Here is a 19,719-nt window from a genome sequence, read left to right as displayed (position 1 = left end):
GAACTTTCAGTCAAGAGCAAATACATCTTCCTACATTTGCTTTGCACCTCTCAATGCACATCCATAAATATAATCAGTATTTCTCCTTCATGCTCTTTTCTCTTGTTGCACTTACTTTACCTTCATAAATACCAAATTCTTCTTCCTAACAGAGTATTATGATATAGTTCTGGGTTTTGTACAAGCTTCCCATTTTATTCTTTTAAATACCTCAACTACATTTATTATGATTTAGATCAGATAAGAATAATTTTCAGCTACAATAAGCCTAAATATATTGGAATACTGCTCACATTTGAATATATTTAATTGGGAAATGGAACATTTTGATTGTTCATAAGGCATTTCTAAGGTGTTTTACTGACCCACACATCAAACCCCAAATTGTGTCGCACTTTTTTTGTGTTTACCTTTTTGTTGTGCTTACTAAGCTAGTGATTTTATGATCTATTATCCTATTTAGTTTCATTTCTGCTTGTCAAACAATTCTCATTGGCTCAATTTTGCTGCAATGTTAGCTCCGAACATGGATTTCTTGAAGATTCTTATGTTTCCATGGCAAATCGACATTATGTGGGGTTCTACAGTGGTATTCATTGTGATTGAAGATGGATTATGTTCCTTCTCAGGCAGACATGGCTCCCTGTTTAAAATAAGACTTTCAGCCTGTTTAAGAGTGTTCATTCCTATTCCACACCCCACTGCATTTTTTTATACATGCATCTGTTTGTCCTCTTGATATTCTGATATCATCTTGAATGGACAGGTGTGGTCCTTATGGGATACACAATCTCAAAGCTGCCGTGCCCTGTTAGGCATTTCTTTGCTCATGACTTCTACAAGAACATGGGCTATAGTTCAAGTCGCTTACAGAGTGAGCCAAGCTTTTCCTGCATGGTGTCCCTTGGGTTGAGACCAGCCTAGGAAACCCATGCAGCCGTGCTGTTGAATTTTCACTCAGAGTTATCCCTGAACATCCATTTCACACTGGGCGCACTTCAAACCCCACAAAACATATTATAATTCCATGGCATAAATTGAAAAGCTCTAGCAGTTTGAAGGTAAATTCTGGGAAAACTACAGCATGTCACAGAGACAGAGCAGGAGAAGCCAATGACATTGCCATCATTCTTGTCCCTGGTGTTAGGAGGAAATTAAAATGCCCTGAAAGGCCTTCAGCAGTCCCCAGACTTGGGGAAAACTCCTTTATGACCCCAAATCAACAAATCATATAACCATATAAGGAAGAAAATAACCATGTACAGAAAATGACCAATGAAAAAATACAGTAGAAGTATGTCAAGGAGGGGAAAATAAAGATAAATCCTGGCCCTCAGAAGTGACCAGAAGAGGCCTCGAAACAAAGAATTATGCTTTGCTTATCTATTTCTATTTCTAGACTCGGTAGACTCAGTCCCAAAAGACAGAATCTAACATTGATCCTCAGTGTTTTACTGACATTGGCATTATCTGAAGGTCATGAGCTGTGACTTAGTCCTCCTGTAATACAAGTAGTAATAATAGCAAAATCATATTTGACTAAGAGACATTTGGGATGGGAGCAAAGGAAGGAAATGACTCTGACAATCCAGGAAAAATGCTTTGAATGGAATGAGGTTGCAGGAGGAATTCATCTTTTTGTCTTCAAGCCAATTGGCTCATTTTTCTCTTAGGGGACAAACTAAAGAGAAAGAAACGTATTTATTTTCATCTCTGGATTTCTAATCGCTGCATCTGTGCAGCCCCACTATCCTCATCTACCTTTTCCAGGCAGTTCGTAATACATGAGCATTCTGCATGGAAGTGCTTTACAGATATCGTTACTCGACTGGAAGAAGCGCCAGCTCAAAAAGTGAGCTGAGAACAGCGGGAGCACAGATGCATGCCAAATGCTCAATGCCAGATGGGTAACATATTGGGTTACACACATGATATCTGAAAGTCAGGGGTCCTGGCTGGAAGCATCCTTTAAGCCCAGTGACTGGGAGTGAAAATTGTCACAATGACTCCATAAAGCTAAAACCTCTTTCATACGTGTATGACTAGGAGTCAATTCCTCAGCTGTCTGAAGGCCCCGTATTTCTATTTATGTCATTTTTTAATATAATTGACAAATTCCACAATTATCTGTGTCTCTCTACTCTCTGAATAAATGGACCAACTTCATGAAAACAAAACTGTTATGGAAACTAAATAATAGATCTGTTCTAAAGCATATGAAGTACCTTAAGTAGGTTTATCCTTTAAAAAAAAAAATCAAAGAGTAACTCTGTATGTTCAAATGAGCATTTTTTAACATTTGTTTAAAAGAGAAAATACTGTAGGTTTAAGATGCTTAAATATATGCTGTATCAATGAGTTATGAATGCCATTTCATTAAAATTCAAATTAATTAAAGAATAGTAAGTGTTGGTCACTGAAAACTACAAAACAATATTGCAGATATTTTAAGAGATTTACACTGAGAATTATGAAGGCATAGAAGGTTGCAAGCTGCTCTTCATGATAACCTAAAGAAGTTTTCAATAGCTTCGATAGAAAATTCATTCAGAGCTGTAACTGAATAATTTTCACCTCCAAAAAGCCACTGATCATCATTTCATGGAAGATTTATCTACAGAATAGGAAAGTTTGATTATTTTTTTTAGTTTTCTAGGGAATCATGAGGAGGAGGGGAGTGTGAAAGCATTTCACACTGCTACAATAAATTAATTCAAAATATTATAAGGTGGATTATTCTGACTGTAAACAGGAACCTATGGAAAATGTCGCCCATGTTCTTTTCTGGGGCGTACAACCTCTGCACTTGACAATTTTACGGTAATACTGATCATATTACAAAGAACACTATTTTTGTTGTGTATTGGGTATCTACTGAACAAATATATAAGGTATCTGTATTGAACAAATACTTCATTTGTAAACAAGGATAAAATATTCTTCCTAGTCTTAGATGAGATTCCTCTGTTAGGTAAGGTTGGAAACCAAAGAGGAGTGAAAACATGAGTTTTCTTTGGGAAGTTTTCCCAACCTAGTCTGAAGATGAGATGAAAATTCTGTCATTTAAAAAAACAGAATTTGTTTGAATTCAAGTTGGTGAGCTGGTTATTCCTATTCCTTTTCCTTACAGAAAACACTTAAAATATGTTGAACAAAGACTTATTTCATCAAACATCTATAAATAAACTAGGTCTTGACTATCCTTTGATGTTCTTTCTTGAATTGTGCTTGTTTGGGAAAGTCCCAGAGTGAGAGCAGCTCTGGGCAGCTGAAAATGTATCACACAAAGTGACTTTTTATACTATTGTGTCAGCTCAAGTTTTCTAAAATTTATTCTTTTACTCTGACTCTGCCTACTATCAATCATCTTTGACACACCTGCTCCTACAAAAGGCCAACAACACAACATAGAACCGATTCTGTTAGCATTTTATACAACGTAAAGCATTTCTTGTCTGAGAGGATCTGCAAGGCTGAATGCTGGATTAAATGCTTACTTATTTCAGTAAAACAAAATGTCTAGGGAGAAATAGGCCAAGAGCTAGCTGGAATGCCTGTAGGCATGCAGCAGATTTTCAGAATCCTTCTTTCTACAAATGTTGCTAGCAATGACAATTTGTGATCATCCTTTTTAACTTTTTTTTTCTTTGATTTATGCAGTGACTGAATCTATAGAAATTTCAGCCATTTATCCACCAGTTAGCACTTCCCTTCTTACAAAGTATGTCTCTACCTGTATCAGGTGTGGTGATGGTCTTCTAAGTCTTTGATACAGATCGTGAACATTTTGAGGGCCTGAATTTGCTGTGGTTTGATCTGCCAGCTTTGAAGATAAATAAATCCCAAAATATTCCCAACTCTTTTAGCAAAACAGACCATGCAAGGACTGAATGGAGCACCAAAGTGAAATGCTGTGCAGAGACTAAGTCAATGTGCATCTGTAACACAAAGTCCCCTTCCGCCTTCTCCAAGCCCCACTCATGCCACCGACTCGTACAGGTCAAACCAAGACCCTAAATAGTTTTCAGGCTGCTCATTCCATTGCCTGTTCACAGATCTACTTTTGATATGACAGTGTGTATTTTATGAAAAACTTGGTTGCTACTGGATGACAGCATCATTGCAATTGATGCTGAATGTAAAAGACTCCTGGGTCATTAAATTCTGATCGTTGCTCTTACCAGCAATTGCATTACATCATCCTTTCAGAAGCAGATCAGGTTCCATCTCAAAGTAATTAGCATTTGCCCTACTTGTTTTGGAGGCCTTTCCAGCTTGTTACTTCCTACATCCAGTAGATATCTTGTACCCACGCTGTTTTATTTTAGTGGGTTTAATCTGTGCAGTTTACCCCAATAGCAATCCTATCGTCTTTCTTTGGCATCACTAAGCAAGCCAGGCCCTCTTCATCTCATTTTCTTTATTCTTCATTCATTTGATCACCCTACCAAGCCTCTCTCTCTCTCTCTCTCCTGTTTGAACTCAGCTGGGGAATGTCTCAAACCTGCGGTTTTGTTTTACAACTCATTATATCCATATATGTCTCGATAAAACTCTGACTCACTCCTTCTAGCTCATTAGCTTTGAGATGGCTTGATCCTTAAATATGGAATCTGCTAGATCATGTTTCAAACCAAGACCATCTCATTCAAATTACCTTACCGAGTTCCAGGGCTTAGGCTGTGATTCAACTATCTCTGTTGATTTAGAGATATATAATACAGTTATCAAAGAAATCATCTGTGTTTTAACTTTACAATATTTTGAGGAGCTGATTGGGAGGATAATTGCTATCTGCTGGACTCCAAAGATGTATCTATCTATACTGCTTTGTGGAGTGTTTTCTGACATACAGGCCACATGTTATAGCTGATTGTATCTAGACTGCACAGGGTACATGTAGACTCCTTCAGAGCAAAGTGACTGTGACATCAGCACTTTTATGCAACCAACCTAAACAGCATTTTGTTACATGAAATCCAGTGTACATATTGTATTGAGGTGAAGTATCAAAGCAGGTAGAGGTGATTAAGGATATCCGTTGGAAAGAGATATGTCAGAAATATACATGGGTTTTGTTCCAGAGGATTTTTTTTTCCCCTCTGAAAGGGACCCTTATAATGAGGTTTCATACATGCAGTAGGGATTCATGGAGGCTCAAGACCTGGGAGAGAACTGGGAGCAAAGTTATCTGACAGTATTGTCATATCTGGATGATACAATCCCAAAAAATAATATGTTTCTTTATAAGCTTGGTCTGAAAGTGTCTGTGGTAATTCTATGTAAAGTGTTTGGCAATTTTTCTACAGATCCTGATTTCAAAGGATTAGGATCAACGGAGAATGGAATGCAAAAATAAGTCCAAATTTCAGATATGATCCTGCTCTTGTTAGTTATATCTGAACAAGCAGGATCCAATTCTGAAATTTTTATATTTTTTCCTGAAAAAAATCATCAAGAGTAAATGTAGTTCTCTACATTTAGTATCTTGAGGATCTCTGCCATGCTATATCCAAGTAATTCCAAAAGTCCACATTTGTGGACTTGTACTCGTCAACTGAGAGTAATACAGGTGCTTCTCAGTAACAGAAAATAATATTTTTGCCTATAATGTACTTGCTTGAGGTTTGCTTGGAAGTTATAAATTTAACACTATTAATAATGGTTTACTTGCTTTCAATTTATGTAAATGTAAACAGTGCTCTTGCTGACTTCTGAACAAATCATTTTTCCTCAGTAATATATTGTGACAATTGTTTGCATTTTTTTCAGCTCTTCCCCTGTGCATCAATGGTTACCTCCTGGACTGTGAACTGTGAGTAGCCACTCATTTGGAATATTTACATTGCCTATACTGATATGTTTTAAGTACATACCTGTTATGTCACCTGTTCGTCACCTTTGTAACCTAAACAATCCTGATAATGTTTCTTACTCTGGTTATCTTTTCATTTTTTAATCATGCTGATTACCCTCCTTGGGACAGTTTATATTTCTGTTTATGTATTTGGAATGGACTAAGTAAAAATGAATCCAGTGTGAGGAGACACTGTTTAGCTATTCTGGGACATGTATCATCATTCTGACTTTTCTCTAGTAGAGGCTAATTTCCTGATGACTCTGTTGACCCCTCTGCTGTAGACATGTTTGTGTGAAATGCTCACCGTGACAGTTTATGGCTTCATAAATGATAGATAGAAAGTAGTGTTTTTTTCTGAATCGGGTCTTTAATTTGCATAAAATGGCATAGGGCTGACAAAGCTGGGATTATGCCATGAATATTAGAGTGGTTGACGAACTCAGCTGCCCAGCAAAACAGACAGAATAAGCTACCTTTGAAATTAGAGCGGAACATTTATTCCCATGTGCCAGTCTTAGGTTGACTGTGCTCCATGAGAGAATCGCCTAAATTTGATCCTCTTTAATAACAGTTTGTGGCCAGAAGCCATAGTATAACAGCTTTATGTGGCTTTTTAAAAACGTGATAAAACAGGTTATTTTCATTCACATGTGTACAAGGGAGGAGGGGGATGTGTCTGTGTGCCCTTCATACTAAATCCTATTATAAGCCCTTCATGAAGCATTAATATGTAAAAGCCGACCTCCCGCCATCTAATCTAGTATAATAAGGGCTTGGATACATTATTAATTTTTGTCACACATCTGAGGCCCCCTTTTATCCACCAAAACCCCCATCCAAATCCCTTGTTGCATCATTAAATTGTGAAAACAGCTTCATCATTCATGACAGAAAAATGGAAGGGCCCTGAGCCATATGGCAGAGGGAGCAGTGGTACCAGCCACCCATCAGTGTTTCCCCAGTCCCCTTCTTGCAGTGACTGGTGCTTAAGGGACCCTGCAATGCAGCAGAGTGACAAAATCATCTTGGGGTTTTTGTGCAATATTGGCTTCTTTGCCTGGAAACAGACGAACTCAACACCAGTGCTTGGGATCGGAGCCCAGTATAATCTGCAGGATTTTGAACTGAACGTGAAAGGTGGGGTTGGCAAGCAAAACTTCAGGGGTTCTGTCTTGCAGTGCAAGATCAGCCTCTGTCTTCAGGAGTTCAGAAGTTGGCTCTCGTCTAACCAGGCACAACTCTCCTGGTCATGCTGTGAATTATACATTGTTTCTAAATCAGCAAAATACAAAATATGGCTACCTGCTAAAGGAGAGTGAAAAATTTCTCTTTTAAAAACAACAAAAAAAAAAAAGTAAAAATAAAAAGTTCTAGGAAATCTTTGTGCTTGTATTTCTAAACCAATACTTTGCCTTACGTTTTTTATGCTTGTTGTCATTAAGTCTGAGTTAGGGAAAAATATTCTGATTTCACTGACAGATTAATGACACAGTTTCAGTAAAAATCTTTGGGACTCTGAGATGAAATGCACTGACATACAGTTGTCTGAAATATCATTCAGTTTATTCATGCAAATAATCCTATCGGATTACCTGCTGGGAAGAAGGATTTAGCCCTTAATAACAAGATGAATGGCACTTTAAAAACAAAGATGAATTTGAAGTGAAAGGTTGATTTATATATTTTCATTCAGGTTAGAATGTGACAATGATGAAGAGTTCAACATAGATGAGAGATAATTGCGTTGTAGAGAAATTTAGTATAGTTATATAGTGGTGATTCTTAATGTGAATAGTGCCAGGATTTGCTGTTTAACAGGTAATGAGAAATATATGTTATTATCACGGAATTATAAGGTGACTTCAACTTTTAAAAAACTGTCATTCTATTCTGCCCTTTATATTTCTTTGTGTAAGAGAGTTCTAATGTTTGAGTATACACGAATGAGCTAAAATGGTCACTCAGCTTTGTTTTACCAAAAAAAGTCTGTGATTATTGCAGATCTATTTTTGAAACAGTACTTAGCACGTACAGTCAAACCCTGCATTTCTGTTTTAAATTTATAACTGCAAACTTGAGAATTAGTTCCCTATCCTGTGTAATCTAACAATGACACGTTAATTTCAGAGAATCTTGCCCAATATACAGTAAGTATTTAAACTGTTCACTTAGGAAATCAGTAAGGAAATACTGCCACAGCATTTTGATAATATTTTTTGATAGGACAAAGGGTTTATTATATATTTCCAGCATGTTTTTTTAAAGAATTTTCAAGGAGTGTATCAGAAGTAAAAATATTTAAATTATCCTGAGATAAGGCAGTAAAAACCAGCACAGTTTCACACCTTTCCATATACACGTGACAGCACAGCAGGTAGTTTATTCACAGACAATCCAGCTTTGCAATAGCATGAACATGGACTAGGAAATATTAATTTAAATAAAATTATTGTATTTCTAGATTAAAGACAAAACAAGTGCTTAGTTTTAAGGTCATCTAGCCTGACATTCACCATGGCATTAACCCTTCTGTTTCACCTGGTTGTCCCTTATATTTTGTTTAATTATTCCTGTACTGAAGATGTTTGTTTATAATAGCTAAAACAAAACCTCCTATATGGGAATTTAGCACCCAAAGAGGAAGAATTTAGCATATGATTTCTCTGTTTGGATCAGTGGTAGCTAGTTATATTGTTAATATTTATGCTTTTTTCATTTATATGGGCGTCATTTACTGATTTTTATTACATCTTTCCATGCGATTATACCCAGCAATTTTTGGCAGTGGAATTATATGCATACTTTGCAATCAGATTACCTCCTAATATTCTTTTTTATATACCAAATACACAGTTCTTGCTATTTCTTTCATTATGTAACATTATATACTATCATCTTCTAATTAAAGATCTCTAAATCATTCTCTAATTTTTTCGACACTGATATTAATATACATGTACCTAAATTACCTGCAACAATCCAAGGTCAGTGTCGCTGACCTAAATACACTCTCTACACTAAATACGGAAAAATAAATATCCCAGGATTACATCGACTTCCTTATTAGACCATCATGTTGGAAGCTCATGATGGTTTCTAGTGGCTTAAGATCTCACTGAGCCTGACTGCTTTCCAGAGTGGTTCCCTACTCCCTGATGTTACTTTGCACTTGAGTATAGTATATATTGAACAGAATTCAGTCTTACAATTGGTGTTTAATATTGTCTGGTCCTTTTTATACTCATAGGTTTATAAGCATTTATACATACTCCTGAAATGGCTGATGAAATGTGAAGATCACAGCAGATCTTCTTTAAGGACTATTCAGTAATAATCTGATACTAATGTTCTGATAGTAAGCAGTATCATAACAGTATCTAACACTGTGAAAGGTTCATAAACACTCACTGGTTAATCATCAGTTTCTCAGGGTGATAAATATCACTAGTTCAATTACAGGCACTCACTTGGTTGTGGAAAACACAAAAAGAAGGGTTTTCGTCACACCACATGGTGACCCGAAGTAACCTGGGGTCCCTATACAGTATGCAGGCAGAGACAGGCGTATTCTGGGAATAACACAATACATGTGACTTTTGAAGTGCTTTTTAACTCACTCAGTTAAACAGTAAAATCAGTTAAATCTTCTTGGAGGAGTTCAACGTCAAGAAAAACTGCATTAGTTTCTGGTTTGTTGTTTTCAAGGCATCAGAACAGCAAAATCTACAATATAGTTGTTAAGATACTACCAAAAAAATAATTATTAAATGACATTTCTGAATTTCATATCAGATCACTGCATTCATTGCGTTGTTTCAGAACATTTCAACTTCTTGGCTGTTGATGTTTAAATGCATTCCATTTAAATCAGATTTCAAATGATAGTGTTGAAGAACCACCAAACCATAAATTTCTTTTTCTTTCTTTTAATAAGATTTCAGACACTGAAAACGATTATTGTTTTTTAATATTTGTAAAGATTAGATGAATTCTGATTAGCCCTGGCAAAAGTTCTTTTCATGGACTAAGTAGAAATTAAGACTAGATGAGCTTGGAGGACTGTCAGCATTTCATACGCTTTCTGTTCACACTGCATCTGAATTGTATAATGACAGCCCCTCTGGTGAGAGCCTCTGTAATGCTGATATTAAAACCTGTAGTTAAAAATCATTCAAATGAGATACGTGTGCTTTTAAATGGCATTAACTGCCATTATGAACAATAGCTCAGCTGATTAAATAATTTAGTGTGGATACATGGCATTAGGGCATTGCATTTGAATTTTCATGCTTTCTTGTATTTTTCAAGAAAAATACTTTTAAACATTTCAAAAGCAACTCAATTCCTTCCTCCTGAAAACCCTGCCACACTAATCAAAATCCACTGTTATTTAGTGAAAAACGTAGCACTGAATTCCCAACAATCTCAAAAAAAAAAAAGTCTCACTCTTTATTCACTTTTTGGGGAGAAAGCTTTGCTATTACTAATCAGAAAGAGTTGTAACCAATAAACACTTAAATTATTTTGGATTTTTCTCTGGAATCTGCTTACCTATTCTTGCCTCTACAGTCTGAAACGCTCTGGATCATAGCTCATTTTCTCTTGATAAAGACAGTTACATAAAGATCTCTGTGAGGACCATGAATTCTTCTCCCAGTGTATTGCAGCCTGCAGACAAGGGTGCTTTTTTTTAGTGTGAGGCTGTACGTATGTTCAAATAGGAGAGGTAACCTGGATTTGTTGCAAACCTGGATGTCCATGTGACAAGATGACTTCTCTAAACTACTAGAGCCTGCTCAATACTCTGCTATCATCGTATCATGCTTAATCAATGGCAAGGTTAATTGTTCATTGTCCATTGAGAACTTAACCCTGAGAAAAGGTATAGCTGTAATAAACCCTACCCATGGGACCCTACATTGTGCTTCCTCCGTTCCCCCTGTCTGATGTGGTTGGTTGCATAGTGCTTTCGTACCAGCATTTCCCAGAAGCAGATCCTCCTTTGGGAGAAGAGGTCTCTAGCCTCTTGTGGCAAAAGGGAATCCTCTTCTATTTTCACGCACAACTCAAGGGATGCAAGTTTAAAGCTTCACTGATTGCAAATGAGGGGACACCTGAGGCCCAGTCCATGTCTTTGGAAAAATTATGTTGTGTTGCAATGTACTGAAGTTTCTGTATTCCTGCAGAGGTCAACAGTGATTGGAAGCGTTCAGAAGCACTGACCTTCGTAACATATTAGCCCAACTTCTATTGACCACCTGAGAAGTAAGTGCTCAGGAGATGTGTCATTTCTGAACGTTCTCTGGAATTTTTGAACACAGTTTTGTTTGACTTTGTTGGTACTACAGCAGTGTAAATACATCTGTTTTAAACAAAGATTTTTCTTAGAGTTGGGCTGAAAATTTTCAGTGATGCAATGTGAGATAAATTGAGATCCAAGCTATCAAGTGCAAATTCCTGAGAAACTCCATTTACCACTTGTAAATCTGTAAATCACTGAATCTGATCTGTCAGAAGCAACAGGGAGCCATGCATGGTAAGAGCAGTGGGTCAAGGCAGAACAGAACCACCATGCAGCAGCAGCCTCGAGTCCTACAATTAGCAAAGGATCTCAATAAAATGCTACCCATTGTCAGACTCCCTTGAAGAAAATATACTAGAGAGTTCAGAGCTCAGGGCTGCTAATTCTTGATTGGCACTAAGCATTTTAAAACAGGGGCAGAATCAAAATAAAGGGCTTCAGCCCAGCTTGAAATTAATGCATTGTGTGTAGAAAGATTTTCTTGGTACCACAAGAGGGTCATTTCTTCTGTAGTTTATACCTTAGTGAAACTTTCGAATTATGTCAACCCAATCTCTATAATTGGTTGCTAGACTGAATCTTAATGTCAAGCAAACTCAGTGCTGTACACTCAGCAGCTCCCTGTCAATAACAAATTAAGCTGGCAAAGCGCACATTAACCATCCTCCCAATTTCCCTCCTTGACACTCTTTGCAGTTGGGAGACAGTTTTTCATTCGTGCCATCTTTTCCATGTAATCATTATCTCTTTCCCTTCCAGGCAAAGAATCTCTTGAAAATCTCTCTTTTTCTTGAGCTCCAGACTGAGTTTCTCACAAGTCATTTTGGATATGGTGATACTATTCTAGAGTCTCTTATTTTTTTTGTAGAACATATCTGCAATTTGTTTTTCTGTATAAATTCAGACTTGTTCTGAATGTGAAGGAGACCATTGACGTCACAAAGATATTCAGTGAGGTTTGTAAAAACAAAACTATGTGTCATCCACCACAGTGTGAAGAGACCAGTTGTGGCTGCGGCAGGAGACATGTAAATCAGCAGGGACTTTTATAGTAACTCCTATTCTGTTGGTGCTGTAGGCATCTAGGGCTGTGTACTCACTACTCTGACTTTTTCTCATGCCGTTTCTTGGAAAGGGTGTGGACATCAAGGCTTGCATCCTATTTTGGGTGCCGCTTTACCCTACAGTCACACCATTCATTTCAAGTTAAACATACAGATGTCAAAATCTCTTTGTAACATTCAGGAGCTAACTTGTATTCTCACCTCCTCAATACCCTGTTTTTCCAACCGCTACATCTAACCACTCAACACTCTGTTCTCTGCCATTTTTATCTACAAACTAAGTATAAATCACAGCCACTAGCCATATTTTGCTATTTGCAATTACTGGCGAGTATGTCGTAGCTAGTTCCTTAATTAAATCTGTGATTTACATACTCATTTGCTTTGTGTTGGAGTTGTCTCAGAGGCTTCAACAATAGCAATAACTAACCTGTAACCTGTGAAAATCGCTGAGTTAAAATACACTCAGATTAGTAACTTAAACTAGTCTTCATTTACTGTTGTAGATGTAAACGTGAATGGGAGGAAAATTTGATTCACATTTGCCAGATTGTGTGTTTCCACTACTGAGTTTTCCTGGGAATGTCCCTGCCATTGTCTTGCAAATCTTTGTATTTGTACCACTTCAAATCAGATTGATTCGAATGATTTTACTGACGTTGTTCGAGTGAATGAAGACAGATTTTTGATTCTCTAAGTCAAAATCTGCAGTCTTTACTCAAGCAAAACTCCAATTAATCCTGAACAGTTACAGACTGTGTAAAGATGCAAAAACGCTAAAAGAAGGAAGAAAAGGCAAAGAACCCTTTAACTGGCTGTTAATTGTTATTCGAAAGAGCCTTTTACATTTCCGAACCATTATCATTTAGATGACACTTGTAAACAGACCGGCAATGGATACTTCAGTTCAATAAATGCTGTATCTTGTTTTATTTGCTTTAAAAGGAGGGATGTTAGGGTTATCTCAGTTACAGAGCATCTCTCCATTAGTAAATACTCATGATTTTTTAAATGTAGGTCTTTGTCTATAAGGTATTTACCTTGGAAAGAGCATTTTTGCCGCAGCTCCCCCCTCTCCTCCCCCTTTCTCAAGCACATACAAGTAAGCTTGCTCCCCAGGCAAATCCTCTCTGCCTGCCCAGGCCTACCTTTGATGTTGCACACTCCTGAGAAGAGTTAAAGGTATATATTGCTGATTTTAGTAGCCATTTGCACTTAGTTTGTTATTGCTTGGAAGAGTGACACTAGGACCTTCGCTACTTCTGCAACGATGAGCCTATGGCATTAAGCATGGATGTGAAAGCCTCATGGGTCTTGAATACTCAGTGGATCTAATTAACAGGTAGAATCGCACCCTGGGTGCTTGAAAAACTGCCAGACACCATAGAAACGAGTCCTTAAGTCGCCACACCATCTGCACTTTCTTTTCATTGTGGAAGTCTCATTGAAACATGTTTTTTGATCGTTCTAAGTTCATTTGTGCGTTAATGGAAAATTCGTGCTGATGGTTTTTCCTTTTCATTGAAAAAAAAATCATTTAAACATGGAAAAAAAAAATCTCACAAGCTTTGATGAAGTAAGGAATCTTTGAATTTGCCTCTGAACACAGGTTGTTTGAATATCATTACCACAACCTCCTTAAATGCCTTTTTAAAGGAAAAACAAACCAACGCGAGATAACCCCCGCAAAACCAGAAGGCAGTCTGAAGACAGGGGATCAGGACACCATCACATCCGCTTTTCCACATTCCATACAAGTGTTGCTTTCTTATTTAACGCGTCTGCCTTTGAAGCAGGGGGGCGGGTTGCTGCAGGGGAGCCCCGGCTGCGGGGGTCCGGCCGTCCTGCCCTGCCCCCGGCTCTCGGGGTAGGGTGCGGGGATCGGGGCCGCTCCCCCACCGCCTCCCGCTCGAACTCGTACAGGACCCCGGGGTTATTTAGATCGTCATTACCTGTTAGCTGCCAGCCGGGACGAAATATACCCGCCGGGGATTTGGGTGATTATGTATCCCCAGAAAAAAGAGCCGTGGATCATGCCAACTGTCTCAGGATCCCAATTAAACTTCGCTTTCTTCCAGCGCAAGGGATCGGGAGAGAAGGAGAGAAAGAGAAGAGGAAAGCTGTAATCGTGCCAGATTAAAGCATTCACCCGCAGTAACTTCATACTGGGCAGTCGAGGGGGGAGTTTCTAACGCCGGCGGTGGCACTTGGCGGCCAGGGCACAGGGACAAGGACGCGGGACGCCGGGTGCCCGAGGCGGCTCGCTTTGCGTTAACCCGACACAGCAAACCCCGCAGCTGCCCGCCAGATAAACAGGCGGCAAAACAAATTCAGTAAGAGCGATAAACCCAGCACCGCCCGTGCCTCTCTGGGACAGGAGAGGGGCAGGGTCGCTCATGAGTGACCAGAGCCCCGTGTGCCCTGAGCCCCTCGGCCGGGGCAGGGGCCGCGGGGCCGCGCAGGGACAGCGCAGACCCGGAGATCCGCGGGAACCCCCGACGGCTGCCTCACCGTCTCAGGGCCGTGTCTCCGGGCTTGCTAATACAGTCCTGGGCTGTTGGGGGCTGGGAAGGGGAGACGGAGGCGTCCCCTGCCCTCCCTGCCCACACGGCCGTGACTGTAGGCACCCACCTCTTGCCTGTGCAGAGAGTTTGGGTTTGTCTCCGCACTTGTATATGTAACACTCATCTGCATTTAGCATCCACCTCTTTCTCTCCAGGCTATAACACGCTTTAAAACCGGTCTCATCATTTAACGCCTTTTATCAACGCAAATTCTTTCATCCTGGCGTTTTTAAACATTCCTGCACAACCTCCCCGTCTTCGTTACAGCGCGGCGCATCCGCTCGCAGTCGCTCATTCGACTCCCTCCTTCCCCCATCCCTTACATTTATTTTAACGAGATCTCTGCGTTTTTCAAGCTTGTGTGCAAAAGAAGTGAAAACAAAATCCTGTCCGTTAATTAATACCGCAAAACAGCTTCGGGCTGGGAACTGAAAAGGAAAAATAGGAATAATCGGGAGAAATTTCTTCTCCTTCAAGAACGGGGTTTCCGTCCTACAAAGGGCGGCGGCGGGGCCGGGCAGTGCCAGGGGTCCGCCCTCCCCGGGACCGGGGAGCATCGTGTGCTGAAGTGGCGAAGGGCCGGGGAAAAATGCTGCGGAACCGTCAGAGCCCGGCTCGCCTGCGCTGAGGTGCTTGACCTGGGAGTTGTACTGGGAAGACATGGGATTTACGAGGGAAGGGTTCCCACCTCTTTAATAATTTTTCCTCCTCGGTGTATGGTGCTGTTATTGACCATATCCACGATGGCCACTCCCAAGTTACATCGGATCCCGAAGGAAATGCAGAATCCCAGTCCACTCATGATGGCAATGATGTACCTCCGGGGCAGACCGAAGCAGGTACAGTCGCACAACGGGGCTTTCTTCTCGGGAATTTCCATGGGCTTTCCATCTTCCGTCAGCTCGATGGTGTCCCCGGGCTTCTGCCTCTTCTCTAGGACTCTGCCCGACACAAGAAGGGAAAGTCAAGCCCCGGCCGCCTGAATGCACAGCCACGTCGGGGAGCTGAAGGCTGAAGTTCACCTCTCCCCGCGCCCCTTTGGGCTGGTTTATATCGATTTGAGGATTTATTCCTTGTTTTCCATTCACCTTCAGCTGTTCTTTAGCAATGACCTGTGGGAGTCACGATTAGTCATCCCCAACTCCCCCCGCCACCCCGCCGCAGAAGACCAGGGAGGAGCTCTAGCTGAGAATCGCTCATCTATCATTAAAGACTTCTGCCTAGATATGTAGGACGCATTAAGAAGACATCATCTGTAACCACTGCGGAGGCGCCATGTTGGGTAGCCCAAGAGGCATAGTATGGAAACCGAAACAGTCATTTGGAGAAGGTTTTATTCCCTCCTTGCTGTACTGGAAACACCAAAGGAGGGGGTTGGGGGGGGGGGGGGGGGGGGGGCGGGTGTTGGTGTGCATCTCGGTTCTGGTCTGGGAACAAAAGAAATGTTAACAGAAAGGGAAGGGAGGCGATATTGCTACTTATTTTAGATTTGCAAAATGGCTGTCACACGCAGTGGAAGAAAACACGACCATCTGTAGAGAACCCGCATCTCCGGAGAAGTCTTTCCAAAAGATCGCATCTCCCGAGCTACACAGTGTGAGCGTGTGATCGCTCAGTAGGTTTAACTTCCCCGGGTGAGCTTTAAGCTCGATCTCCTTCCCCTCATTCCCTTGTTTTTGCATGAGGATCCTGTCTCCAGAAGTCAATGTGCAGGAATCTGAAGGGGAATGGTTATTTGCGGCTATTTCGAATCAACAGAAAAATACCGGGGAGGAGGGGAAAAGAAAAAAAAAAAAAAGGCCACCCTGCCATCCCTGAGAAGTGACTTAGAACATTTCATTTTATTTCTTCTTTAGTGGAAAAGCTTTTAAAATGCCGTGTCGTCGGTAAGAAAAATAGGGTTTATGGAACAAGTGTCTCGTGCTGAATCTCTTAATCTTCTTTCGTAGTCACTGAGATATTTAAAAGAGAGAAAAACGAACCGCTTCCATCCTAGCTCCACCGTCTTGAGGAGCGAGTATGTGACCATTTCCCGACACCCTGTGGTCTCCCACCGCTGCCCTCGCCCCTGCTCTTGGATCGTTTTCTCATGTCAGAAATTCTCCTCAGAGGAGCATCTCTTTGAGGTTAACTCATCCGGCTAACGGGGCAGGAACAATTAGCAGAATCGAGCTCAAAAGGTTCTCCGTGTTTTGGAGAAAATACAGGGATTTTCTGCAATAGTTACTCAGTTGAAATTCTCCCGATTTTTCTTTATTGAGAGAATAATTTGCTCGCTTAAAGATCACAGCATTAATAAATGTCTTTAAATTGTGAATAAAAGAAACCACCGTATTTTTATGTTCAAAAATTCGTTCGTGCGGATAAAGGATGATATGGAAGTGTTTTCTCCCTGAATGGGCTTCTTGTCTTCGGGAAGACGCTAGAAATCAATGTGTAAGGGGCAGGAAAACTGGTTTAATTCTAAGAATCGGAAACAAAATATTTCAGTGACGTGCGTTGAAAAAGATTAGTAAACCGCGCATTTTTAATCGAGGGGGGAGTTCAAAGGGAGTTTTGCTGGAAAACACAAACACCGTTTCTCCATTATTCACTGTGTGACTATGTAAAAAGCAGTAGACATGATCGTTTTATTTATATGTTGTAGAGTCTTTTAGGGCGGAAAGTCAGTTTATTTCCGCAATTATATTTTAAGCAGTTTTTCTGGATTATTAATATTTCTTTTTCTTTTTTCTGATCATTAGAAATGACTTAAATATTACCAAAACCTGTAGGATATTCACTGCGTTGTTGATGGCTTTGGTTTTGCTTTTGGCTTTTCAAAATCGTACCCTTCCGACTAAAATGGAAATCTCAGTTTTGTCTTTATCACTTCACTGATATGTCCCCTTTCCTGAAAATGGCAGCAGAAGTTGTGACTCATGCTGTGGAACAGCCTTGTGCCTGTGCCCAACATTGCCGCATAGGTATGGAAAAAAGACTTTTACGTGACCTACCCTAGGCGGATAAATCCGCAGTTACCTTTAATGTGTAATTCGAAAAAAAAAAAAATCCAAAAAACAAAACCTCAAAAAACTCCGGGGTAATTTCTAGCAGAGGGGACAATCGAAAATACATTGGAATTTCACAGACTATTTTCAAACGTGCTGTAGGTCACGAAAGTCGCCAGATTGGATGGAGCACGATGTGTCAACTTCAGTGCATGCACTTTTTCGGAATACGAGGATTTGGGCTTGTTCTGTCTCAGACGATAGAAATGTTTCTGTACACACAAAAACATACTGTTGAGTGATACTTTAGAGATTAGCAATTGCAGTTGTGTATTACTTATAAGTGGATGCATCTCAGTGCGGAAGGATAAATAATTAAACACATCCCTCTATATGTTTCAGCTTCAGGAGAAAAAAAAAATCGTTCGGATATCAATTATTTATACACCTCCATGTTTATCTTCCTCTGACGACAAATTACACAAGGGACAAGACTAATCGAAACCAGGAAAGATTATTATTATTATTATTATTTAATGATTGGTATGGGCAGGGGGAAAGATCCTGTGACTACATTGCAAAATTAACGCAAAACAAAAACACCGGGAGCTGCTCTCTCCTGATTATTATTTCAAGATGGGATCCTGGTTTCGTGGCAGAAAGATTCTTTGCTACATATTTACTGACACCGTCTACGGACCAGACAGAGAAGTTACGAGGGTGCCATATTGAGAAGCTTCAGCACTAGTTTCCAGGATCCAGATTATATCAGCAGTATCTCAACAGCTCCCAGCCCCTCCACCACTAACCTCCCCAAAGCATTCGACCTCCTTCAGCAGCCGGCGGTTAAGAAAAGCTTCCAATTATTTCTAGGAAGTAGAGCCCTATAATAGGAGATCTCAGTCTTACCTGTAGAGTTGACCGAGCGATTTTCCAGCAAAATTCTTCAATCCCTCCTTACCGGGGGTCAAAATCCTTTGTTTTACCGACTCCATTCCTGCAGGGATGCTCGCTGGATTCCGTTCTGCTCTGGATAGGGCACTGCTACGAGCAACGATGGTTCATATTGGTTTAATCTCTTAACTTTTCCCCCTCGTTAAATGGCCATCAGTGCACCTTCGGGTAAAGGGAGAGTGAGAGAAAGCGTGCGCGCGCGTGTGTGTGTGTGAGAGAGAGGGAGGGAGAGGGAGCGGGAGCGGGAGAGACGGCGTGCGGAGCCGGGGGGGGAGAGGGCGAGGGCGAGGGAGCGCGCCTGTGTGCGGCAGCGAGCGGGGAGTCTGAGAGCGCCGCAGGCAGCCCCCGGGTTTCCCGGCAGCGCGGAGTTGCCAGGCACGGTCAGAAAGTCTTCTCGGCCTTGCAGGGCTCAGTGTTGGCGGGCGGAGGCAGCGCCATGCCCGGCTGGGAGGGGACGGAGATCCCTTCGCGGGCGCGTTTCGAAGCAATCTCGGTTAGGGGCTGCCGGTGCTCCCGGCTGTAGAGCTGCAGGGGGAGGGGTGCGCTTCGCCGCCGTCGGCAGAGCGCTGCGGGGTACCCCGCGCCCCGGAGCCGCTGGCGAAAATCCCTCGGACGGCGAGGATCCCTGGCGCTGCCCCCCCCCCCGCCCTCCCACCCGCCCGGCGCTGCTCCCAGCGCGGCCGCGCAGGTCGCGCCCCGAGGAGGCGGTGACGGCGAGCGGCACCCTCGGAGCGCCTCGCCCGCCTCGCTCAGCACGGCGGACGGCGCCTCGGCCCTTCAGCACCGCGGACAGCGCCCCCCCTCCCCCCCCGGCCCCCCTCCCCGCGTCCCCGCGCCCCCGCGCTCCGCAGCGCGCGGGCAGCCGCGCCCCCGCCTCCCCCGCCCCGCCGCGCCGCGCGCGGGGCCCGTTCGCGCCGTCCGTGTGGAGAGGGGACACGGCCTTCCTGCGGCCAGCCCGCCTCTGGGGAAACAGGGCACGGACGGC

General features: G+C 41.6%; 1 protein-coding gene across 2 annotated transcripts in view; it reads right to left on the bottom strand.

The window, feature by feature from the left end:
- Nucleotides 1-18,775, bottom strand: part of SLC17A6 (solute carrier family 17 member 6) — a 33,239-nt gene extending 14,464 nt beyond the window's left edge. The window contains exons 1-4 of one of the 2 annotated variants that reach the window (XM_086612883.1): nucleotides 18,690-18,775; nucleotides 18,608-18,610; nucleotides 15,479-15,731; nucleotides 14,179-14,297 (exon numbers count right to left, since the gene is read on the bottom strand). In XM_086612883.1, coding sequence (XP_086469009.1) covers nucleotides 14,179-14,297; nucleotides 15,479-15,731; nucleotides 18,608-18,610; nucleotides 18,690-18,775 — 461 coding nt within the window. The remainder of the gene's footprint in view (nucleotides 1-14,178; nucleotides 14,298-15,478; nucleotides 15,732-18,607; nucleotides 18,611-18,689) is intronic. The other variant, XM_086612884.1, reaches the window with a different exon arrangement.
- Nucleotides 18,776-19,719: the final 944 nt, after the last annotated feature.

Source organism: Tauraco erythrolophus, chromosome 6 (genome assembly GCF_009769465.1).
Source record: "Tauraco erythrolophus isolate bTauEry1 chromosome 6, bTauEry1.pri, whole genome shotgun sequence".
NCBI lineage: Eukaryota > Metazoa > Chordata > Aves > Musophagiformes > Musophagidae > Tauraco > Tauraco erythrolophus.
The sequence above is the reverse complement of the archived record's forward strand: the minus strand, read 5'-3'. Positions and strand labels throughout refer to the sequence as shown.